This window comes from Rhinolophus sinicus, chromosome 8, assembly GCF_057876585.1.
Source record: "Rhinolophus sinicus isolate RSI-liver-muscle chromosome 8, RSI-T2T, whole genome shotgun sequence".
NCBI classification, from domain to species: Eukaryota; Metazoa; Chordata; class Mammalia; order Chiroptera; family Rhinolophidae; genus Rhinolophus; species Rhinolophus sinicus.
Genome location: NC_142508.1, coordinates 78,710,012 through 78,736,357, shown reverse-complemented (window position 1 = coordinate 78,736,357; position 26,346 = coordinate 78,710,012). Strand labels below are relative to the sequence as shown.

At 46.2% G+C, this 26,346-nt stretch overlaps 1 protein-coding gene across 2 annotated transcripts in view; it reads right to left on the bottom strand.

The window, feature by feature from the left end:
- The window catches only part of N4BP1 (NEDD4 binding protein 1), a 39,462-nt gene extending 19,290 nt beyond the window's left edge, over window positions 1–20,172 (bottom strand). The window contains exons 1-2 of one of the 2 annotated variants that reach the window (XM_074314944.2): window positions 19,853–20,172; window positions 1,010–2,703 (exon numbers count right to left, since the gene is read on the bottom strand). In XM_074314944.2, coding sequence (XP_074171045.1) covers window positions 1,010–2,703; window positions 19,853–20,050 — 1,892 coding nt within the window. In that variant the 5' untranslated portion in view covers window positions 20,051–20,172. The remainder of the gene's footprint in view (window positions 1–1,009; window positions 2,704–19,852) is intronic. The other variant, XM_074314945.2, reaches the window with a different exon arrangement.
- Between the last annotated feature and the right edge of the window lie 6,174 nt (window positions 20,173–26,346).

Here is a 26,346-nt window from a genome sequence, read left to right as displayed (position 1 = left end):
CATTCCTTCCATGTTCAGGTGCCCCATTTCTTGAATTGCAATCTTCAAAATCAGTGGAGTGACTGATTGAGAACTGGAGGGAGACGTTACCTGCCAGTTGCCGAAACGGCATGCTAAAGACGTCCTTTAGGAGAGGGCGAAAGGCACCCACAGATGGCAGCAGTTGAATTTGGCAGGCACAGGCCTGCCGAAGGTCAAACCGCTCGCCCCTGGTGGGGCAGAGACCCCACTCGACCCTCACACTCTTCTGAGCACAAAGCCAACCTCCTAACAGAGGTATAAAATCAGAACCCTAACAGGGTTCTAGACAGGTTAAACAGAAACGATCACCTAACTGTTTTGACTAAACACAAGCATAGAAACTCTTAGTAAACTCAGAGGCCCATAAAGGAGCGCAAACTGATGCGGCTCCTTAGCAAAGAAACTGCTCTCACTCGATCAACAGAAGTACCACACAAGTACCGCACACCTACCGTGTTTCCCCGAACATGAGCCCTCGCGTGATGTTTCAGGATGACATCCCCTGAACATCAGCCCTGCTGCGTCTTTGGAGCAAAACTTAATCTAAGACCCGGTCTTATTTTCGGGGAAACATGGTACTGTCACAGCACACTACTGGCTACACACTGGGCCTATGAGAGCGTAACAACAGGAAGGAAAAGCCCCCCATTTTTTTTGCCTTAAGCTCCATCCTCGTATTCAGAACCCAGTGGTGTTTGTGGGGTTAGGAACCTAATGATTTCAGTCTCCATACTGTTTGTCACTGTAAAAGCACACACTTTCTGTCGTCTCTTGCCGTCAGGAATACAGGTTGAGCAGGTGGGGCAAAGCCTGAAATTCTAGAAGACGGAGTAGCACAACTTTTCCAACCAGCCGTCCCCGCAGCCCACCCGTTTAGGCTACGGACCAAGTAGAGAGACACACAGGCTCGTCCCTGTAAAGGCATGGATGACAGTTCCGCCGTGGCTCAGAGCCCTGGGCAAATGGCGAACACTGCAGGGGGACTTACGTAATGGCGACATTGCTCCCATCGATGACGATGTGTTTCAAATCCGTTCTTCCCGGCTCATTCTTTAGCTCCAGTTTGTAGGGAACTTTCAGAGTATCTCGAAACCTCTGAACCCCTGTAACTGATGAATCAATGTGATCAGAGGGTCCTGCCAATCTTGTGTCAGGGACCGGAGGTAACAGCTGGGGCAGTGGCATCGGTGCCTGAGAAAGGGGTGGACAATTTGGCTTAGACTGTGGAGAGCTACAACATCCCAAACGGTTTTCACAGGCAGATTTCCTATTATTTGGAAGCAAGGGTTCTCCTTGCTGCTGCAAACCATTTTCAGGAAAAACTGGAATTCTGGGCTGGTGACTTGAAGCTCCTCTTGAAACAAAACTGACTTCTTTGGGACTTGAAGGGGCAACAGAGGGGGAAAGGCCGTCAGTTTCAAGGTCTATGTTACCCAGGTAGCTTGGATTTGAACTCCAGATTTCCTGTTTCTGTTCTATTGGCACTGTCCTGAAAGCATTGATTTTGCAATTTGAGGTACATGGTTTTGATTCTCCTTTGAATGGTAACTGAGAAAATTTTTCAACCATATTTTGTTGCGTGTGTGTTTGTGTTTTCTTTGGAGTGGAATCCATCGCAAGCTCATTTACGCTGCTACAAACACCTTTATTTTTGGTTTTGCTGGTCTCTGGATACACAGTACCAGGTAAAAATTCTCTGTCTTCTTGGAATCGCTTGTTTTCTTTTTCAATCTCCTCCAAGAGCAATAATGGCTCAGTGGATGGCCCATACTCCCTAATGACCTTTTCAACAATTTCTTGGGAATAGCCCATGGTTTTAAAAAAGTTTACAAGCATGTTGTACTCCATTTCCTCAGTAGTGTCTTTTACATCTGGACTTAAATTGTCAGGATCGGCAGAAGAATCGGATAGGTCAATGATCACGCTTCCAGGCACCGCCTTGCCATCATGCAAAAGCTCTCCCTCCGGAACATTTTCCAAAGAAAACTGTTTCTTGGTATGCCTTTCCTCTGAGTCAGAAAATCGCCTTTTGTGACAAACTCTGCCTCTGCAAAGTGCCTCTTCATCTGGGTTTAGGCCATTTATTGGAACAAAAAGTACATCTTGTGAACTAGAAAAGACTGTGTCCATTTGTTTTGTAAGCTCAGAAACAGGAGTCCCAGCTTTATTTCTTGCATCTTCCTGCAAAACAATTTCATCTCTGGACACAGTCAGCCCTGTGGCAGCATTCTGGGTAAACTCTGTTCGTTTAGAATCTCCGATTTCAATAACATCCTCATCTCCGGTTTCAAACAGATTCCCCTCGCCTAGTGTGAGTGTCAAAAGTTCTTTTTTCAAAGAAGTGGGCAAAATCAGCAAGTCCATTGTATAATTGTCTGCACGGGCTTCCACGAACTGTTTAAATTCCCTTTTCACCTCTGACTCCTTCTGACTGCTGGGCAGGTTCTCGTTATTCTCAAAGAGCTTTACAAACTGTTGGATGTGACTCCGAGCCATGACCACGGCTTCGGCACTCCCTCTGATGCCCAGGAGACCAGTGTCCAGAACACAGAGATCGGCAGACGTGTCCTGAATCAAGCTCTTCAGAAACAGGCTCTGCGCCCCAACAAAGATGCAGTGCATGGCCTTGGGGTAGCATTCTCTTTCTTCTAGTTCAGGTTCACAGATTCCTTTAATATATTCCTGTAAGGCGAAGACAAGAAATTAGATCAGTCTACAAAAGCTCTTTACAGCACATATTATGTTACACACGTAATTACAAATGTCAAGCTACACAAAAATCAAAAACATGCTAATAACTTTGGGGGGAAAAGGCCATGATCTACATAAAGGATTTAAAGTAACATATACAAGTTGCTTAGTTGTTTTCAGAGGAATTGAAAACATTGCAGCTAAGTCTAAAAGGCAACAATTTGTAACATTTTCAATACCAAAGTGTGGGGGGTTGCCCAGCTGCGCAGTGGAAAATGACAAAGCTGGATTTAATTATGCCCATAAAGAGCAAACAGTTTTGCTAGCTACCAGACATTTGTTACTATTATGACATAATGAAGAGATAAGATAATCAGGTCAAACAATGCACTCCAGAACAAACGTTGACTTTGGCTTCCCTATTATTGCCCTTTGTTTCCAGAGAAAATAAACTGATTTCTTGAAGGCATTAAAAAAAAAATTATCTGAAGGAAAATAAATAAATAAATAAATAAATAAATAAATAAATAAGTAAAAACAAAAAACCCCCACAAGATCCATTTAACAAATGATTCTTTCCCAGCCGGCTGGAATAACGTATATCCTATACAGCTTGACGTCTGTTTTCTAACACCAGACTATTGAAATGTGTACAGGAGCGCTGGCCAGTGCTGCCACTCTCAGGTTTAATGCTGGGGTTTCTGGTGAAGTCCTGTATGAGGCCTGAATGAGGCAAGAAAGGGGCCTGGGTTCTTTAGCAATTAGGTTGCTGCTAGAGGCAGAAAGTGGGAAGCAAGCAAACGTGCACGCACGACAGGAACGTGGAACATACTTTGTTAATAACCTGGGCAATCGCCAGCTCCCAGGCCCAAGTTCCAGCCATACAACTGGCGACCTGGCTCAAGTTACCTAACCCCTCTAACTCCGGTTTCTTCACTGTGAGAGACGAAGTAAAGCAGTCTTAGGTATCCGAGGGAATTCAATGGGACAACAAATGCAGTTCTGACAACAGCCTTGCACATACAAGCTTACTAAAAACTAACAATTGTTACTTAAATCATCGGTAAAAATTTTCTGGACCGGAGATTTGTGAGAAATGAGCCTGATCTATATTTTAAAATTAGAATGCTACCCAACACGGTGCTATTTAAAAGTTCAACCTGTGCAGCACTGGTTACAATGAGGCTTTGCAAACCTGTACCTGCTACTATATACACTTGCTACTAAAACAGCCACACATCTTCAGTTAGAATTGAAACAAATGTGCACACATTCCATTTACACATTTACAGCTACAAAATCCCTATGAATGGACGAAACACCAGAAACAGAAGAAAACGTCAGAGGGAAAGCTCAGCCTGACCGGCATGATGCTCCCTCATGCTGTGTTGCTTCCCTGTGTTTAGGTAAACCTGGAACGCCTGTGGACTTGGGGGTTAAGACACCTCGCAGTGGAGAGAGGAGCCCAGCTTTGTACCGAGCAGCCTGCCAGTGTGCAACTCGGTAGCTGCAGGAAACAAAGCACAGTGACCATCCTTCTTTTACCCTGGATGCGCAGGGGTTAAATATTGATGTCAGCATTCCCGCAAATCTCCAGACAGACAACATTTTGCTACCACCTGTTTTGTTGGCACTGTCCTGAAAGCATAGTAGCGTACACGCTGCATTTAGGTTGTGGTTTGAAGTTGTTGTTTTTTTTTCAAACATTTACTTTGAGGCAATTATAGGTTCACAGGAAGTTGCAAAGGTTCTGTGTCCTCTTCTCCGATTCCTCCAATCATTAACATCTTACATAATTACAGTACAGTTATCAAAATCAGGACAGTCTACATTGATACAGATGTGTGTGGCTGGTTCTATGCCATTTTACACATGTATACATGTTCATGAAAATACCACTTCAATCAAGAAACAGAATTATTCCATCATCAAAGGTTTCCTACTTGTTACCGTACTTTCATTGCTCACTTTCTTCTGCTTTTCCAAATTGCTTTTAGCTATTTTACTTCCTTAGCCTTTCCATATAAATTTTAACGTAATCTTGTTGAGCAACTGTGTTCAACTTGTACATTGATTTGAGGATGAATGACATCAGCTAAATGAACATGGTACATCTCTCGATTTCTCTAGATCTTGTCTTCCTTTCATCAGTGTTTTCCAGTTTTGAGCATCCAAGTCCTGTGCACGTTAGATTTACACCCAACTATTTCATTTTTGGAGTGACTGAACATGGCACTGTAGTCTAATTTTGGTTTCTATGTTCATTGCTAATAAATAGAAATATACTTTTTTCGGTATATTGATCATGTATCTTGCGACCTTGCTGAACCTATTCCTAGTTCTAGGATTTTTTTCTTGTAGATTCCTTGGGATTTTCTATGCAGATAATTATGTCATCTACATTTTTTTCCTGATCTATATGCCTATTTTATTTTCTTGCCTCACTTTCTAGCTAGAACTTTCAACACTGCTGATGAGCAGTGGTGATAGCTGGTATGCTTTGCCCTGTTCACAATCTAAGGGGAAAAGCATTCAGTCTTATGCTATTATATATATTAGATTTTTTAAAAATAAATGTTCCTTATGTTGAGGATATTGTCTTGTATTACTTTTCTAGTAACATGAACATGAATGGCTACTGAAACTTGTGAAATACTTTACTGTATCGATATAAATCCTGTGATTTTACTTCTGCAGCCTGTTCATATAGGTTACTCTGATTTGTGAATATTGAGCCAGTCTTGTATTCCTGGAATAATCACCATTTGGTCATGATGTATACTTGTACATGTTATAAATTTCCTTTTCAGTGGTGTGTTAGCTACATCCCACAAATTTTGATGTATTTTCATTCAGTTCAATGTATTTTTAAACTTTCTCTTGAAATTATTCAATATTCAAAAGTGTGTTGTTTAGTTCCCAAGTATTTGGAGATTTTCTTATCTTTCTGTTATTGATTTCTTGTTTGATTCCTTTAGGTCAGAGAACACACTCTATGGTTTCAGTTCTTTTAAATTTGTTTTATGGCCCCAAAATACGGTCTACCTTGATATATGTTCTGTGTGCACTTGAAAAGAATGTACATTCTGCTCTTGTTGGGTGAAGTGTTCTATAAATATCTATTACAATCAGGTTGGTTGATGGTGTTGTTGAGTTTTATATCTTTGCTGATTGTTTGTCTAGTGGGCCTATCAATTCTTGAGAGAAAAATGTTGACATCTCCAACTGTAATTGTGGATTTGCCAACTTCTCCTTTCAACTCTCTCTACCAGTTTTTGCTTCATGTAACTTGCAGCTCTATTGTTAGAATATGTATATTTAGCATTATGTCTTCTTGGTAAATTAACTTTATCTTTGTGTAATGACCCTCTTTGCTCTGAAGGCTACTTCATCTGACAGTAATATTGCTAGTCCAGCTTTCTTTTGATTAATGTTTTCACAGTATACATTTTTTCCTCCTTTTAATTTTAACTTACTTGTATCATTATATACGAAATGAGTTTCTTGAAGACACCATATAGTTTGGTTACATTTTTTCTGACAATGTCTTTTAATTGATGCTTAGACTATTTATTTTTAATGAAATTATTGGTAAGTTTGGAGTTAAGTCTACCATTTTATTTGTTTTCTGCTTGTTCCCTACTTTTAATTCCTTTTCCCCATCTAGCCCTCTTGTGCATCATACAAATATTGTCTAGTATGATAATTTTTAATGCATTTTTTACTCTATCTCTTTATATACTTTTAAAAGTGGTCATGCTATCAACTACAATGTACATACTTAACTTTCACAGTCCACTCAAATTCAATATTCTGTCATTCCAAGAGAAATGTAAACGTTACCACCTATGCGCCTCATGTTTTGTATTTTCCGTATCTTACATTTTGAGATTGTGGGAAGCGTTTCAGGCCTGGGGAGAGACCTGCCCTCCCAGGGCTCGCGGACAGCCTGCTAGGAGCATGCGTTCCTACACAGGTTGCCTGATGCAGGGCTGTGCGCCAAGCCATCTCACCTGAACTCACACACCAAGCCAATAGTTCCCCTGCCCTGTATCAAGCCAGGGCCAGGTAACAGACAGCTAAGGACAGCGCCGATGCCCTAGAGCCCACAGGAATCGTCCCAACTAGCAGATCCTAAACGGTTTACCCTGCCTTGCCTTGCCTTTCTCCTGCTCCTGCTTCTGCCTCCTGACCAAAACCTGATGCTTCGCCTGTGTCCCTGCGTGGCGAGGCGTGCCCCCTTCTCTTGGGAAATGCAAGTAATCAAAATCTTCTTTCAATCGCACTGACATCTCCGTGCCACCACTCACCATCTCCACAACTTAAAATCCCGTGGGTACAAATTTTAGAACTCTACCATCATACAGGTTCCTTTACTCTTGGTCCCTTTCCTCCTTGCCCTCGTTTTATGTTAGAGTGATCTCATACATTACACGTACATACATTTGAAATCCCACCAAACAATGTTATAAATTTTGCTTATAACCATTAACTCATTTTCCATATGAAGAACGTCTCTTAGCAATTCTTTTGGAGCAGGCAATAATTTCTCTTTAGTTTTAATAATTTCTCTTTAGCTGGAATGCTGTATGATGCTTTACTTCACTTTCATTCTTCAAGGATAATTTCACTGGATAGAGAATTCTCAGTTAACAGTTCTTTTATTGGGCCACTTTTCAGCCTCCATGGTTTCTGATGAGAAATCTGTACTCATTCTAATTGTTGTTCCCCTAGAGGCTTTCAGGATTTTTAATTTGTCTTCAGTTTTCAGAAGTGTGGTTATGACGCATCTGGGTGTGGAATTCTTTGAGTTTATTCTGTGTGTGTTCACTGAGCTTCTTGAATCATGATACTTACACCTTCGACAAATTTGGGAAGTCTCCAGCCATTATTTTTCACCACACTTGCTCCTCCACTCCCGTTCAGATTAGATGGCTTCTAGTGTCCGATCCTCAAGTTCAAGGACTCTTTTCTGTGTCATCAACACTTTAAAATCGAGCCCATATAGTGAGTTTTTATTTAGCTTATTGTGTTTTTAAGTTCTAACCTTTCCATTTGGTTCTTCTCTTTGTATCTTCTATTTCTCTGCCGCAGCTTTCTGTTTTTCTATGAGTTTCAGAGCACTTGCGATCGCCTGCCTGCTGTGGAATTTTTATAATAGATGCTGTAAAGTTTTTGTCAGCTAATTCACCATCTGTGCCCTCTTGGTATTGGTGTCTGCTGTCTTTTGTCATCAGAGGTGATATTTTCCTGATTCTTCATATGCCAGGTATTTTGTATTATATCTATTTTTTAATATTATGAGGCTCTGGGTCTTGTTTAAACCCTATAAGGAATGTTGACACTTTTGACCTAGATTCAGGCTACAAGGTGCAACCAGCTGATTGGAGGAAAAGGGCTCTAGAAGCATTCTCCCAGTAAAGGAGGCTCAGTGAATACCTAACATAAAGGAACATTTGTAAAATACGAGGGGTGTGTTTAAAGCAAATTTCACAACTACATGAAAACAGGGCAGATAAAAATTCCAGGAAAAATTAAAAGCTGTACCAGAAAGAGAACATAATGTAAAACAATATGTGGCTTTGCAGTGAGTAGTATTTACATAAGTCACAATTATATTAACCCTGTTCCTTGCTTTAACTAAAAAGAATATATCAGTCTTCGTCCATTCAGCCCACCATAACAAATACCACAGACTGGGTGACTTATAAACAACGGAAACTTATTTCTCACAGTTTTGGAGGCTGAAGTCCAAGATGAGGGTGCAGCGTGCTCAGGTGAGGGCCCGTTTCCAGGCTGCAGACTTCCTGCGTCCTGACTTGGTGGAAGAGGCAAAGCAGGTCTGTCGGCCCTCGTGACCTCATCGCCTCCCAGAGGCCCCGCCTCCTAACGCCATCACACTGGGCATTAGGATTTCAACATAGGAATTTTGAGGGGACACAAATATTCAGACCATAGCAACTGGGAAAACGGGGGTAGTTTCCACTCATTTATCTTACAGTGAATAATGCTTAAATTTGATAAGAAATAGCAGTATAGTATTTATAGTTACTTAGGTAACCATCAGAACAAACAGTTAAAAACAGTAAAAACTAGTTGCCTCTAGGAAATTGGGGGGCAGAAGCAAGGAACTATTAGAAAATATCAGAGGTACTTGATTTTTTATCTTAACTACGTGCACATATTATTTTCATATACTCCCTACTTCGTAGCTTTAATAAAAAATTAAAAAGTAGACGCATAACATGGTGTGAAGCTGTATCAAAGATGGGACGGCCCTAATTGTAAGTTTTGCTTGATTCTTGTTTGCGATAAGGAATCAGCAGTTATGAAATACTGTGAGTGACTCATCTTTGAAACAAACTTTTTCTATTATTTGTTACTCCTCTGATTAGTTTAATGGAAGAATATTCCATAAGAGCTGCCCCCAAACGATTGTATCTGTAACTAATTAACTAGGATTTAGGGTGTTCCCAACCCGATACAACCAAGAGAAAATGTACAATTAAACTAGATGCTGAGACAGATAACTGCAAAAATGAGTGAACAACCCTGAGTTCAGTGTTTGAAAATAGACTTTATTTTTAGAAAGTTTTAGGTTTCGTGGCAAAATTAAGCAGAAGGTATAGAGATTTCCCACATGCAATTTTAAAGTGACAATCACAAAAGTCCCTATGCTTTTATCAACATTCGTCAATTTTACACATTTGAACCTACAGAAAATACGTAACTCTAAAATTGTCCATCTGATGTGTTATTTGCAAAGAAATCAATTTACTTTTCAGAGCTTATACAAGCTTTTCACAGCAAGTGATATTCTCTGAGATACATGCAGATACTATTTAATTATCATCTTTCAGAGAAAGAATCCAGTTCAGGCTGGATCCTCAGAGACGCGCACAGCTCAGGAGATCCCCTGCCTGAGTGTCAGCGCTAGGAAGATGGGCAGAGAGGCGCCCAATACAAGCTGACACTGCTCCTCATATAACTAAAACTATTACTGCAGGACTCACTGCAGACTTTTGAGGAAGTTATGCTAATAGCACACAAAACTGTGTGCGTGTACGCATGCACCCCCAAAAGAAATAGGCCATTATCCCTTGAGAATCAAACTCAATTTTTTGTTAATAATTTACTCTTCAGAATTACTAAGTAGCAAGAATTGATTTTTATACCTCCATTCAGAAGTGAACAACCAAGTATACAGGTATACATTATAAATTACCTTCTAGGAGTCCTTTGGCCATCAGTTGTACTGATAAGATTCTGTGGCTCCAAATAGCTGTCATTTGCATTTGGCTGTATGTGCTACCTGAGCACTGGAATGTCAGTCAAAAACCATCTACCTATCCTGTAATATTCACATTGTTACTTAATTCAGGCTTTTAAGAAAAAAAGGGAGGCGACACATACTAGATACAATAACTTCCCTTTCATATGGCAAAATGAATGCCTATCAGTGTACCTTCTAAAACCTCAGCTCTTCTCAACTTGTAACATTTCACAAATCCAGAGAGCACAGCGAAAACCAGCAAGGACCCAAGCGGTCGTCCCAGACTCTGCAGGACTGACCTGGGCAAAGGATTGTCAGCAGCACCGTTCACCACCTACTAGCTCTTATGGGAACACGTGAGGGGCTTTGCCAGCTTGTCTCCCAGGTCAGATGTGGTTTGAAGCAGCCGATTAAAAGCGTAGAAGGAAAAGCATAGGGCGTTACCTGCAAAGCACCCGACAGCACAGGTTCAAAAACAGACTTAAGGAAGACATAAAGGCTAAAAACCACAGCGACTCGCGATAAGCTGTCCTGAGTGCAGCTCTAACACACGCTGGCAGCTGCCAGGAGCATAACCGTGCCCTGGCACACTCTCACAGAAGATACCCCGGTGGCGCGCACGTCAGTGAGCAAGGGGAAAGCACCAGGCAGGAGCTCTCAGTGCCGCCCGGAGAGACCTCTGCAGTGGCTCCCACCGGCCGTTCTCAGTCGCAGCCACACTGCAGTTCTCTACAGAAGAGCTCGTCCAGTTAGCAGACTCTTCATAAATGGTGCTCTATGTTATCTCTGAGAAAAGAACGGAGGGTTGGTATGATTTCCAGACACTGCCACATGACTCCTACAGAATATGTAGGAATTAGAAGCACCACATAAGCCTTAGAAAAATCAAACTTTTAAACATCAGTCTACAAATCGATAACAGGTATGTTTTAGGTTTCTAGCTGGCCGTCTATATTAATAACACTGCTATACATTTAATAAGAACCAGATCAGCCTTTTTTCCAATGCACTTCTAACATTTGCTTTCTTTTCCATCTTTCTTCTCAGTCTCATTTCTGAAATGTCTACCAAGTTCGTCCCAGGAGGGGCGTGTCCTAAGTGCCCCACAGGAAGGACCTCCCGGCCCGCTGGCTGAGTGGGCTTCTGGAGACAGGACCAGGGGCCACGCTCAGTACCTCCCCGACTCCACACCACCACACTCCCACATTTCTGAAATCCTACAGCTTCCACAGCGACCTGCACTCCCGGACGCTGATTCTTCACGTCCACCCAAACACTGCCCGCAGGCCTGCAACTTCATTCCTGCCTCTCCTCTCACTCTTAATAAAAGACGGGGTTTTATCAGAGTCCAGAGGCCAACATATGCGCATCTCTCCGACTGCCCGTTTTCACCTACAAATTCTACCTTTCGGAATTCCTTCTTCCTTCTGTTTCAAAGCCATAGTTCCTTTCCCAGGCCTTGCTTCACCACTGCCTTTTTAGCCACCCTGTCCCTCTGTTCACAAACCTGAGTGGGCTTCCCGATCCCACAGAACACTCCCTGCAGCCCCACTGCCTGTGCACAGGGCTACTCCATCTGTCTTTTCATCGTCACTTTTTGAAACGGCAGCCCAAACTCCATTTATTTCAGTCGACCCCCTGAAATCTGGATTCTGCCCCCATTCAACCTGAAACCACTTTCCTGAAAGACAGTGAATGCCAAACCGAGGCCCCTCCCCTTCCCTGCCCTCTCCTACGCGAGCCCGACACCACCGACCAGCTTCTCTCCGCGACAGTGCTTTCCTCTCCAGAGCTCCCACTAGCTGTCTGTGACTTCCCTTCTTTCTGACTACTCCCGAAGTCCTTTGCTGCCCTTTACTACTGCACCTTAAATGTAGACTCCCCCCAGGGTTCTGTGCTGGACCTGCCCCTCAATTATACTCCCACACTCTTCCAACTCCCACCCGAATTTTCACTTCTCTAGTCTTTCGTCCTGGTAGGTTGCAGACCCCGGGCACTTCTACAAGAGCCTCAAACTTTTAACGGTCTGGACCAGAGCTGAGCTCTCCTTTAGTCCACCTTCGGTCTAAGTTCCTTTCAACGTGACAGTCACCTCGATTCAAAGCTTTCTTTCCTTCTCTTCGTAGTGCGATCCTTCACCAATCTTGTTCCACATAAACACTGGAACCACCTCTAACCTTCTTTCTGCTGCCAGCCTTGTCAGTCCCACCTCACTCCCTTGGAACAGTATGAAAGTTATGTCTGAAAGCACACCCATTTATTTCACTTCCTTCCTAGACCTTTCCACAGCTGCTCACTGCGCAGGCCCACACTCCAGTCCTCTGTCTGTGGTCTGGACTCCAGCAGGCTTCTTATTTTTGCTGCCTAAGCTAACCTTTCCTTCCTTCCACTCTTATCCAGAAACACATTCCAAGAATGGGGGAGGGCTTCGTGGTGGGGGAGACATGTTGATCTGTTTTCTACACACAGTAGTATCTTATTATTTAAACGACAGTACTTAATACAACTTTACTAGACAGCGTGGGGACTGGCCTTAGTCATTTAACGGTGGTTCTCAACCAGGGGTGATTTTGTTCTTGGGGGTACTGGCAATGTCAGGAGACACTTCTGGTTGTCATGACGGAGGGGGTGTTCCCGGCACCTCAGGGCTAGGGACCGTGGATTCTATGTGTACAGCCCCCACAATAAAGTATCCTCTGACCAAAATGTCAGCGGTGCCACTGCGGGGACACCCTAACCCAATCAATAAATGCCTAACAAATCCACATCAAAACAGGAATTAGAAGACTGGGAACACTGGCTGTATTCCAGTCAAGTATCAATGGTGTGGATATCACTTTAAGGGAGAAAGTGGCCCAAATGACCAAAAAAGGATGTGTGTTCTATTTTAATAATCTGCATACAGTTAAGAAAAATGATCACCTACTTCTAAGTGAGGCAAGAGGCGGGCCTTTGATCGTAATGGAGCATCTCTTCGGCCCACCCAAAGATGAATTCTCTGGGAAATTAACCTTTGTTAATTATTTATAACCATTCACTGTTGCTTAGGGCCTGGACTGTGATGCTACATGTTAAAATGTCGATTTTCGTCCACCCAAGATGCCCATTATGTCTGGTAGAAAAGATGTCCCCAAAGGTTATGGTTTCACTGTTCTGTGAGATATTAGCCAATCTGTACCTAATCAAGCAATTTTATCCCACCGCTCTTTTTTTCAGTGCTGATAAAAACTCACCCTCAAAGTCTGCTGGCATTTTCTAGAAACATGGTGATACCGCTTCCTTCTTTCCTGATGGGAACAGACCCAATGGCTGGAACTGCGGTAGTTACTCTGTGACCATTGGAGGGAAAGACCAAGAGAACTGTGGAGACCTTCACCCTGACAGCTCCTAACCCCACTCAACTTGGGATTGTTTAGCTTTAGACTTTTTACTAAGTGAAAGGAAACGAAACTCCTAGCCTGTACAGCCCGGCTTCTGTTACGGTCGGTAAATCCATTCCCTAACTGATAGAGATGCACTGTCTGCACTAGCCTACGCAGTATAACAAAGTAGTAATTCCATTATCTTAATTTTTAAAAACGTCAGGATTAATAATGAAATATATTGTGTAGGTTCAAAAACGGGTAAGGATCCCAGGTGACTGGCAGACAGTTTCAATCAAAAGATGCCATAATCACAACTGACTTTCATGCAGAAAAGTCAGATGTAAATTCACACAGCTCTTATTCATCAGCTAATATGATTAATTCCATCAGCACTAAGGCCGAACAAAACCTCGAAAGTTGAAAGGAACCTCTTAAAATAACAATTAAAATAATTGTTTCTTTAAACAAAAGGATTTTCTTGCTGTTTCCATGACATAACTTATTTTTGAAAAACCAGTTCTTTAATTACTGTAAGGATTCCCCCCACCATAATTGTTTTTGAAATGTAAGACCACTAACTATACAATTACATTAATTTAGTAAAAAGCCAACGCAGAACAAGCTATCGTGGATTTAATTAACACCCCGAAACACTAGCTGTACAGAGAGGGAAGAGGAAACGAGTCATGAGCAATCGCTTTACCCCGCTCCCCATACTCAGTGTGAGTACGCCTTATTTCAACATTCTGGTAGAACCCCAAAATATTAACCATAAAAAGAAACGGAACAAACCACTGTTTCTTAAGATGATTTTCACAACGGTAATGAGTTAAAATATATCATTCTAGGAAATGCAAAAAGGCCACCAACCTCCTTTCTGGTAAAATCCAAACAAAAACTCTGCGCCCCAACCCAGCATTACATCTACGAATTATTTCCTCCATGAACAAGTAAGTCCACCGTTCAAGAGTTCATGACACCAGGTACCCAGTTCTTCTAACACAAAAGGAAACGAAACAACACCGCGTGCCACTTTAATCCTCTGCAGTCAACGCAGTAACAGGCCGCTTCCACCGCAGCTGCATTTCTTTATACCCTTATCCTTCTCTTCCTCTAAAACACAGGAGTCAAAACTCAAAGTTGGATCAAGGACAATCACCCTCTCTTCCCCTTTTTCTGTTCCTCACAAATTAAAAGTGGACTGGACGGTAGTTCCCTTGGCACAGCTTATCAGGTGTACTGGACGGCACTGTTTAAGGCTGATCAGTCCTCCAAGCTCCTCTCCGGAGAAGTTCTCCAGACTGGTGCTCTGGGTAGGTCACTGGCTGTGCCTCACGGCCACCATCTGAGCGGCAGTTGTGGTTAGCAAAGTCAGCACCCTACGTTCATGGCGAAAGCCTGCAAGCAGCCGGCCACGCCATTTACCTCCAATTCCCCGGGAGGGAGCTGGGTGACCTCAGCACAGCAGGACTTCCAGATGGCTCACACTTCCATCTCCTCCCCTCCTTACCTCTTTAAGACGAAAGGAAGACTTCCACGTCACGCAGGACCACTGAGGCACCACCCGTGGCCCTCAGAATCGTCCCGAATCCCCCACATCCAAGATTCTGATCTCTGAAGTTCCGCTCCAGCTCCAACGCTAGCCTCCTCCAGGACTGACTGCACGTGGCCCGCCTGCGCGATTCCCCGAGTCTCGGAGGCACGCGGTTCATTACGCGCCTTCTGCCTCTCCGGCGGCCTCTCCAGTACAAGAAGGTAAGTCTCGTGTATTTTTGGACTGTCCTAGCCCAGGTAAGACCGCCCATTCAGGACAGCCCCTGGTTCCCTTCTGTCTTGCTCACTGGCACCTTAGGTCCCTTCAGTTCTCATGTGGGTTTCACCAACGCCCAGAGTGGGGGAAATCATTACCTACTCGAGAATTTCTGGATCAAGCACTATAAATTCACGCCCTCTAACGTTTCCTGGCCCTTCCGTCAGTCCCAGTCCTTTTCCAAAGCAGCTCCTCCGCACCTTTCCTAACAGCCCGTCTTCAGGCTCTCACCCCGCCTTGCTCGGCGTGACTGGCACCCTACTTTACTGAGACAGCACTGCAGGCCATTAGGCCTTCAACTGCCCTCTTCTCCAAATAGAAAACAAAACAAAACAAAAACAAACAAAACACGTATCTTCACTCATCTGGTCTCCTACTATCTAAAGTAGAGGTTCTAAAAAGGCAATCCACAAGTGGAATCTGTCCACTGAGATTTTTCTTTAGTATCCATGGTTTTTTTCTTTTTTAATAGAATATGTATACTTAAAAAAGAACATATTAGAAAGGGGGTTATCACTTTGCGAGAGGTGTAACTATTACACTGCTTTATACACCTGAAACTAAAAAAAAACCAGAAAGCAAACAGGAAAAAAAATAACGTGAAACTTTTATTCAGATATAATTCACAGCACTCATGGTTTTTAAAACATAAATGAATTGCCTCTTAAGAAAAAACAGATTGCACACTGTGAAATCCAGACTCCTGGCTTCTCTCGGACCATGAGAAGATCAGACATCACTGGCGTGTACCGTGTACCTGGCTATACTAAGCATGGGCATGTGCCCTCCCATAGGGCGCCAGCACCTTATTTCACCAGTTGCTTCCCACCAACTAGCCACTTCCCTACGCTGGTCTCCCCACCTGGTCCCGGGAGCATGTGACTTTGCGGCTCCTTGATCTAAAGGAAGAGTTCCAACTCTTCTCACTCCCCAGGCCTGAGCTCTCTGCAGCCTCATTGCTCCCACCACTACCTAACTTCCAGGAGCCCAGCCAGCCCTGCAGTTGCCGTCAGGTCTCTGAGAAGGAGGCACCATCTAGCCAGCACCTCCACTTCCCTCTGAAATTCAATCTACAACCTCCTCTGGCTCCAGGTCCCTCCAGCCCCTCTGGACAATGCTCTTCTGGTTTCCCTCTCACTTCCAGACACTGCCTCTCTGGCCCTTGTAGTAATGTCACATTGCTATGAAAGTTCCTAAATACTTACCCCCAACTTACCATGTTTCCCCGAAAATAAGACCTAGCCAGACCATCAGCTCTAATGCGTCTTTTGCAGCAAAAATTAATATACGACCCGGTCTTATTTTAATATAAAACCGGGTCTTGTGTCTTATATTAAGACCGGGTTTTACATAATATAAGACCCGGTCTTATTTTAATACAATGTAAGACTGGGTCTGACATTAATTTTTGCTCCAAAAGACGCGTTAGAGCTGATGGTGCGGCTAGGTCTTATTTCCGGGACAACACGGTACATCACTACAAACCAGCAATGGCCCACACTGAGTACCCAAGCCACGAGGTTTAAACACGGACAATGGGGGCATTTCTTAGAAACATACACCTGACAGCATCACTTCTGTCTTACAGTCCTGTCCGGACTCTCCACTGTCTGCTTGGAAAATCCATGCTTTTCAGCAGGCTCCACATGCCCCATGACCTGGCCCCCACCATTTCCTCCCGTCTCCCACACTGGAGGAATCTGTGATAAAACGGCACTATTTCATATCGCTGTGATTTTGCACTTGCACTTCCTTCCCTGTGGAAAGCTCAGTCCTCCCTTAGCACCCAGGTGGGCAGAACCCTGTCTGTCCTGTTACTGTAACACCTTGCACATACTTCAGCTGCTACATGTATTACACGGTACTGTCTGTTTCCAAGTTGGTCTCCCCACCAGGCGGTGGGTTCCTTGAGGTCAAGACACAAGTTACTGTACACCTTGGCACCTAAGTTTTCTTTAAATGTTTGCTAACTGGCGCCACCAACCAAAAGTAAACAACATATCTACCATACTTTCTGACACCAGGCGGAAACCTTTCCCCCAACTCCTACCTCCAAACCCCAGGGAAAACCCTGCCGCCCCACCCAGGTCTAGCTCTAACTTAGAACAATGTCCCTGCCTCGGTTGGGTCTTCCTGCCTCCAAATACAGTTGTAGACAAATTCTCCCCCATCCAAACCCCCACTGACTCCCTATACTGAACAAGGCGCAATGGCCTTGGCCTGGCATTTGGATCCGGGGAGGCTTCATCTCAAGACACCCCCCCTTCTGGCTTCCAGGCCTTTGCTGACAACCACCTCAGGCTGGGAATCTTCCTGGTTCTTCAAAGCCCCGCTCAAGGGCTGCTTCCTCCAATAAATTTCCCCTCCTGACAAAAGTGGTAACTCTTCCAGAGTGCCTTTTTATCATACAGTCTCTTGGGGCAGCAGCCCTTTCCACCAGGAGCCCATCTCACCTCTCTCTAGCCAACGGAACTTCCCCTAACAACTGACCTCCACGTTCTCCTCTACTCTAGCACTAGCTGAAAGGTAGTGAACTAACATTGTAAAGGCAGGAAAATAAAGTAAACAACTCGATGGGACCCAGAACAGTTGCTCACAGGTTATTTTAATCAGTGTCAACCAATTAAACAATTCTTCACCCTAAATCTTCCTTCCTCCAAACCCTCTTCCTTCCACAGCTTAACTTAAAATATTGGAGAGGTTGAAGTTTGCTTTCCTGTTGTTAATTTTTAAAATCACGTTAATGTCGTTCTCTTCCTCCAAAGAATGTAAAAGAAAATCCAAAATGAATTAACAAAACAGGAAAAGCCCTTGAGTGTGGCATTCAACTCTTACCCGGGAGTCTCAAGGAAAACAAGAAAAAAGAATTTCTTACATGTGGGAGGGTTGGATTACGAGTAACACATCATAAAGATAACCGGGCAGGTGACACATACTTCCAAGAGTCTGTAAGACACACCTTTTCCAATTAGTTTACGCTAAACTGTGTGGCAGGGACAGGCAAGAAAACTGGAGTTGGGAGGGTCTGGCAAGACTAGGCAGGGCCCTTGTGTTCAGCAAAAGAAGCACTTTTCGCGCTTTGGGGCGAGTTTTGAATAAAACTGAACTGGGAGCAGGCAGAGTGCACAGGAAGTGAAACCAGGCAGACTCCAGCTGAGGTTTACACTGAGAGCAGATCAAGCAGAGAACTGGGAAAAGAAGGTGGGGTTGGATTCGTAAATTTTGTAAATCACGTGAGGAGTTTAGAGTGAATGAGACAGACAACAGGAACCCCCAGTGGGAGAATGACTTTCTGTGAGAGGATTAGTCTAATGCAAGTAGTACCAGGAGGGAGGGGGGGGATGGAGAAGTCAACCAAGCAAGGGAGGGACACACCCCAAGGATGAAGGGCTTATTGCCGCCAAGGTAATGGAGGAGAGGAACGAATGCAGGTGAAGACTTTTGTAAGGAATAGGACTCAGTCAAGAGAAATGTTTTAGCCCTGGTGCGGGAGGGAAGAAATTGTGAAGCTGGGGAGAAGAACAGGAGGGGACTGGAAAGAAGTTAGAGTCTAAAAAATTAAGGACAGGAAAGCACAGTTGATTCACCACCTACAATGTTTTAAGTTAAGCTGTGGAGAAGAGTCATAGGGTTAAGTGTCCTAGCTCCTCCAAACATGTTAAAAGCGAGCATCCAGGCTTTTTCAAACAGGATTCCTCCCGCTTCCCCCAGAGGGTCCGTCATGTGGGAGACAGGTAGCAAGAAGGGCTGTGGAAACAACTTCTCTAGGTCTGAATCCTGGCTCCCACGCGTACTTGTGGGGAAAACCGAGAGAAACCTGGATTCCTTCGAGGGTGGGGGGAGGGTGTGCATTGTGTCGCTGATTTCTGGCCTGGGGAGGGAGGGGAGTAGCTGACGGGCCCAGTAGGTGTGAATCTAAATTGCTGATCCAGATAGAAGGTGAGTCACCTCACCTCCTCGAGAGTTTCAGTTTCCCCAGCTGGTAACTTAAAGAGAGAAAGAGACAGAGGAGGAGAATCAAATCTACCTCCTCGGATTTTTTTAGGGGCTGCATTCGCTAATCCTTCGGAAGTCTTCAGCATAACGTCTGCGGCGCTACAACCACGAAATACACGTTAGTTGTACAGAACATCATACAAGAAGCGACGCTATTTTTAACTGTTATTAGACAGCCCAGCTCTCGATACGCCGAGTACTGTACGGTTTTGTCAGACTCTCAAAGGGGACGGAAATCCCCCAGAGGCTCAGAAGCCGGCAGCGGGGGCCTGGGAAGGGCACGGCGGCTGCGGGGCTGGCCCGAGGCCGCGCGGGCCCCGCCACCAGGCCCTGCGCTCCACCCCGGGGGCGGGGAAGGTGCCGACCACGGGCGGCGATCGCGGCGCGCGCCCTCCGGCCGCCGGCTCTGCGCTCGCACACACACCACCCGCTCGAGTCCTCGGGGCACCCCCGAGGGAGGGGCTTTCGTCAGCGCCCCTTCACAGACGGGGAAACTGAGGCGCGCCCGATCGCACCGCTAGCCCAAGGTCACATGGCTCGCGAGCTGAGGACGCAGGTCCGCGGGCTCCGGAGGCTGCGCGCTGAGCCCCGCGCTTCGCGGCGTCCCCGCACGAAGGCCCGGCCGGGAGGGGGTGGGGGCGCGCGGGGACGGCGGCCCGGCCGGGCGGGCAGGCGCGGGGGCGGCGGCGGACTCACCTTGGCGCTGTGCACCGCCTCCTGCGCCCCGCGGAGCTGCAGCCAGATGCGCGCGGGCAGCGGCTCCTCGGCCCCGAGCGCGCCGAGCACCGCCAGGCTCACGCCGAACAGGCCCTCGATGCGGCCGCGGCTCCGCTCCAGCAGCGCCGCCTTCTCGGCGGGCGCCGTGAACTCGTCCAGCACCGCCCGGGCCGCCATGGCGGGCGCGGCCTCCCGCGGCGGCGCCGGGGGCCGGCGGCGGCGACGCCCCCTCAGCGTGCGGCCGCCGTGCCCGCGTCCGTCCGGCGGCGTCGGCCCTCCGGGCCCCTCGCCCCGCCCGCCGCCCGCAGGCCGCGCTACTCCATCCCGCCCCGGCCGCCGCGGCTGGGCTACTGCGGGCGCACAGCCCCGCCGCCCCTTCACCGCCGTCGCCGCGGGCCGAGCCGCGTCACCGCGCACGCGCGCCGCCCGCGCCGTCACTGAGGGTCGCCGCCCCCGGGGGAGGGGCGCGGGCGGAGGCGACGGGAGGTGACGTCACTCCGCTTGCCATGTTTGTTGAGGGCAACGCGATGGCTGGGGAGAGGGGCTTGCGCGGCCTTCTTTGGTGAGGGCGCAGCGCTTCCGAAAGACCTGTTGTTGGGGCGTCAGTTTCTGGGTTTGCAGATGGGGAAGTTGAGGCACGGAGCCAGAAGGCGGGACTGACCCAGGGTCACACAAGGGACTTGGCTTCCCTGCCGAAATCTTGAAGGCCGAACTAGGGCTCCAGCGATAGTTACCCAGCTTCTCATTAATTGATGGGCAGATGGTCCCTCCCTCCCTCGCGCCCGCTCTCCTTTCCTTCTTTCTCTTTCCCCCTACCCATCCCCCTCTCCCTTTCGTCTTTCCTTTACCTTGTTTTTTCCCCCCACTAAAAATGGTAATTTTAAGGAAAAAATGGGAATAATGAGTATTGAGAATTGAAAAGCAAAGAAATGATTAAGAAAAGTTGGGGAATGTGATTTCTTCCGGGAGGGGAGGAGGGGGATGTGTTATAGGACAGGTACAAAAAGTGGAGAATTAGGGGCTCATCCACGATTTCACTGTAGGGCTTGGGCAAATAGACCCTAACTCCTTTCCAGGTCTGTTTTCCCACCTGTGAAACCAGGGGTTGCACTCAGGTATCGCTAACATGCTTTGAGTCCATGAAAACAGATTGTGGAAGATAAAGTGTTGGTTTCCTTGCTCTGGGCTAAATGTGGCTATAGTAGATAGTTAGGGACCATCGGAATACTACTCAACTTCTCTGTGTTTTAATTACTCATCTGTAAAATGTGCTCAGCAGTTGTACTTCCTAGTGTTGTGATATTGAACACAGTACTGAGAAATAGAGTGAAGAAATAAAATGGAGTCGCTCTAGTCAAGCTGCTAAATTACAAAAATCGAGTAGGTTGAGGCATGAGGAAACAATTCTATTCTTGGTTTAACTAGCCTGGGAACTTAAACTTTCAAACTTTCCAGTCCTGCATCAATGCTGGTGTCATGCAGGGTATCAGGAGCGGTCTGTGGTCCTGCGCCCCACATAAGAACGCAGGATATGGGGAGGCCAAAAAGGAACACCCATGGAGCCATAGATGGGGGAGTCACACCACTATATTCTTGCTGGCAGCTGGAGCCTCTCGCAATCCGCCCTTGCTAGCTCAGCCACCATCTTCTTGCTAGCCCCCATTTTCTGCTAGCGTAGCCACAGCAGTTATATTAGTGGCCAAATGGCTCACTGGTGACAGTTGACAGCCAACTAACCACAGCTGATGGCCATCCAATGACAGTTGATGGCCATTTACTACCTGAGCCAGCACCTTTCCACGTGAGGCCGAGAGCCTGGAAACTGCACTCCTGGCTCTGTCCCCACAGCTGGGATATACTCATACATCAAACCCCCAGATAACCCTCTGATAGTCCTCTGAAGAACTAGGGAAAGAATGTTCATGTATCCAAACTATATGACATCCATTTTTCAGACCACCGGTCATCTAGAGGATTACCATCTCAGACCAACCCGGAGGCTAAAATGCAGGACTGATTCTTCTCAAGAATGTATTTTTTACTGTAAGAACCCTCAGCTTTTCTTTCTTCTTGGGAACACTCTGGGTATTACCTAGTTGTATTTCTGGTTTGCAAACCCTCAGACCTTTGAATAAATCTCTATAACTTACTTCTAGCTGAAGACTCCTGATTCATTTATGCTCAGTCAACAGTACCTGGATACATTAAGTGATCACTAAATATTAGCCATTATTATTGCTAAATGAGCAATACATTGAAAGCTCCATTTTCGTGGAAAAGCTTTGTGTGGATTATGCAACTATACTGAACCCGTGGGCCTAGGAGCCCTCTCCATTTGTTTGATTCCCCTGCGAGGAGAAAGACATGATCTAAAGAGGCTGCAGTTGAAAACACCAAGGGGGAATCATCTTAGTAAGAGGGATTACCGAAGGTAAAACTCTCAGGGATCCTGGATGCTGGGGTTTTCCGTACGACTCAGAAACTCAGGCAGGTGTGGTCCCCTGGCGCCCAACCCAGAGATGACTCAGCAGAGGGAAGAGAGCCACCAGTAGGCTCCAAGACCCACGACTTCCTGCTCCCCTGGGCTTTTCCCTGGGTATCCACACAACCAGCAGCGTTCCTCCTTCAGGTAGGTGACCTGTGATTGGCTGGGGCGGATGAAGTGGAGACATGACCTTGCTGAAAACATTGCACCCAGAGCTGGAGTCAATACAACATGTTATTTCCTGTCTTCTAGATGCACTCACCTTAAATGGAGTTGCTAGTGTTCTGAGATTGGACAGGGCTTCCCCTGGGCAGTTCCTGTTTGCTCCCAGTCACTTCCCTGATGGTGGTTCTTAATTGCTTCATTGTAAGGGGTGAGGAAAGGCTGCCTCAAAAGGCACACATCAGCTCCTTCCCCTCCCACCCCCCCAAAAAAAAAAACCCCACCCTAAAACAATACAAGCTACCTACAGGCACCCAGAAAGAAAGCTGGGCCATTGTTCTGTATGCACAAGTCACTGGGTTGGTGTATCATCAGAGATAACAGCTTTTGGGTTTTTTCCTCTGCTTAGAAGACTTGCCAGTTTATATCTGGTCAGCATTTCCCTTTAGGAAACTCTCAAGGTTTCCTGAGTATAGGGAACAAGGAGAGGGAGGGAGACAGAGAAATCCCCTTTTAAGAAACTCCCTTGCTTCATGCACTTTCTCAACCGCAACTTCCCTTGGTGGACCAGCCTTGCAGAGCTGGCCAGCCTGTAATGCCAGGGACGCACTCGATGCCAGGGAAGTCATGTTCCAGACACATTACTTCTTTAATGTCCATAAGAACCTCCCTCCCCCCACCATGTTGAGGGAATCACTTATTTCCCTTTCTCATATTTTTGTGGGGGGAGGGTGGATTCCTGCTTTGTTCCCAGCCGGAGGAACAGACTAGGAATCCACTCTCAGGGCCGAGGAACATATGCAGCTTCCATCACATATCCAGCTTCCATCTCCTCTCACTCACTACCCGGGGCAGGAGCAAGGCTCTCTGACCCGGCTGACTGGAGACTTTCCCAAAAGGCTCAGTGCTGGCTTGGACCACCTGCCACCAGAAAGGGTGTGTTGTTCTCTGCTGTCTGTGGTTACCCGCTGTGTCAGTCACTGCCTGAAGCCTTTTCACCTCAGCCACATCCTCCAGTCCAGTTTCATCAGTGGTGATAAAGCTGACATTTTGATCTTTACCTGTCTGCTGCCTGCTCCTGCTCTTATTTCTCGGTTCTGAAAGCAGGAGGAGGCGGAAAGAGTGTTTTCCTGGCCTCCTAAAACTCCAACAGAGGCTGCTATTATTATCATTCCTATTTTAAAGATGAGGAGATAAAAGCATAGAGAGGTTCTGGAATGTTCCATGGCGCTGGTAAGTGAAGCAGTAGAAATAGGCATTTGAATTCAGGCAGTCTGACTCTGTGCTGGGCCCTTTTACGTGCTATGCCATAGTGACAACAAGCCTTTATATGTAACCAGCCTCCTTTTCTGCCCTTGCGCAGAAGTTACCAGGAGGAGATAACCGGGTCTCATGACCAACCCCGTAATGCTTGGACACTACTTGCCTTAGGGTGCTGTCAAGAGCACAGACTTGCACATGTAATATTGCTTAGTACACTCAACCAATCTGATATGCAGCGTCAAAATGCCCCCAGCCCGCAGCCTGTAGGGTGGTGTGTCTTCCTGGGTTCTTTGTTTTGGATGGAAATGACATGTCGGGCTCTGGAGTAAGAAACAGGAATACAGAGGTGCTTCAGCCACATACAAGATTGAATGCACGTGTAAACTGTTCAGTTTTTCTTCTCTCCCTCGTCACTAGTCCTCACCATCTCATCATCTCTCCCTTTCACAACTGCGAGGTCTCCCCCACATTCTTTCTGGCCTCTCGCTAAATTTTACGAGCTACAATTGCTATAAGGTTGGGAGAAATTATTTATAATATCAAAGCTGCAGCCAGAGTAATCTCAAATTGCACATCTCATCCGTCAATCTCTTGCTTAAGAGCCTCCAAGAGCGTCTCCTTATGCTCAGAATAAAATTCAAATGCCACACCTTGGATTGAAGCCCTTGCAAGATCTGTCTACCACTCACTCTACCTCTACTTCTCTCTACCGGACCTAGCTGCCTCAGGGTGCTTGCACATGCTCTTCCCGCTTCCCGCTTTCTTTTCAATTAGTTAACATCCATCAGATCCCAGTTCAAGAGCCACTTGTTCATGAATTCATTCATTGGCCTCTGAGGAGTCAAATCCCCTTGTCACAGGCTCGTGGGGCACCGCTGCCCCTCACTCATAGCACTAGGGCCAGTTTTATGTGCTTATGTGATATGATTGATTCATGTCCATCTCCAGATGTCCTCAGACCGTCAGCTCCATGGGGGGCAGCGACCTGAGGCTGAAGTGAGTTTGCAGTATTCCGGGAATGGAAAGCAGGCCAGCATGCAGCCTTTCGCGGCTGGGGTGTGCTGAGGCAGGGGGCGCCCACAGTAGGATGAGCCAGTCTAGATGTTGTGTTTTATCTCAAGTGCATTGGGAAACTTTCCCAGGTTTTTAAGCAGCACGTGCACCATTATACTTGTGCTCTAAGATCCAGGACTTCCAAGACCAATTCTTAAGAAGACTGTTAGTTTCTACTTCCTTCCCCTTGGAACACTTACTTGTGGAACAGTCTTACTTGGAATCTATTAATAGTTACCATGCCAAGACGAAGCCCAAACAACTATATGAAAGAGAGGCACGGCCCCCCACACCCCCAGGTGACAGCCCCAGATGAGCTCCAAGCTACTGGCCTGAACCAAACACCAGCCATGAGCAGGGAGCCATTTTAGACTTTCCAGCCAATCCAGCATTCTGGCTGACAGCCTGTGAAGCAAAAGAACCATCTGGTCAGCCCACAGATTCATGAGAAATAGTAAATTGTTAATTTAAGCTACTGAGTTTTGGGTGATTTGTTATGCAGCAATAGAGAAACACATCTAAATTTATAACCAATTGACAGACCAACATAGGAGCCAGACAGATATTTAAATTTATAACTGATAATGTTGAATGGAGGATGTGGCTAGTTAATGCTTTACTCAAGTACTAGATGGTGCCAACAGCTGTACACCCTCAGGCTTTCTCTTTTCTCACCCTCCGGGGCAGGTGGGGAGGCCCCTTTTTGTGGACACAGAGCAGACAAACATGCTCTCTACAGATAGGCTGGCTCTCCAAGAGAAGAGGGGTGAGCTGAGCATGCTCACTGTCTTCTCCCAAACTCATCAATCAGACTGCTCCATCCTCTCATAGAGGAGTGATAGGTAGGGGGAGACAGGCCAAGAGAGGTGGTCTGGCTGGTTTCCCTCCACATGGAAATATGAAGAATGGAGAAAAAGAGTGTCCCAACAGTGACGAGGATTCTGGAATAGAGAAAGTGTGATTCTGCTGCTTTAGACAGGCCAGACAGGGAAGTCCTCTCTGAGGAGCTGGCATTTGAGCAGGGGTCTGAGTGGAGTCAGGGAGCTGTGAGGATATCTGGAGAAGAGCTTCTAAGCAGAGTGTGGTTAGTGTGTTTGCAGAAAAGCAAGGAGACCCACGTGCCTGGAGATGGCTGAGCAAGGAGAGGAGGAGAGGGACTGAGGTTGAGAGAAGGGCAGTGGCCAGAGGAAGGGGTCTTGTGAACCTGGGAAGGACAGACTTTATTTTACATTTGATGGGAAGTCAGTAGAAGGTCATCAATGTTCCTTGATAAATAGATTCTCCAAATCACAGAGCTGTAAGGGCTTCAGCATCCTTGTGGTCGGGTTTCCTGTTTGTGGGGAGTGCGTGAGCCAGGGTGGAGGGGCTGTAGGGTTCATATACATGGGCGAGGCCACCAAGCTGGGCGTGAGATTCCAGGTGCTCAGCTGTGTGTACTGCAATCAGGTCAAACACCTGGCTGGGTAGATGCTTTCAGAACAAAATGGCGAAACAAAAGTCGTCTGCTTTG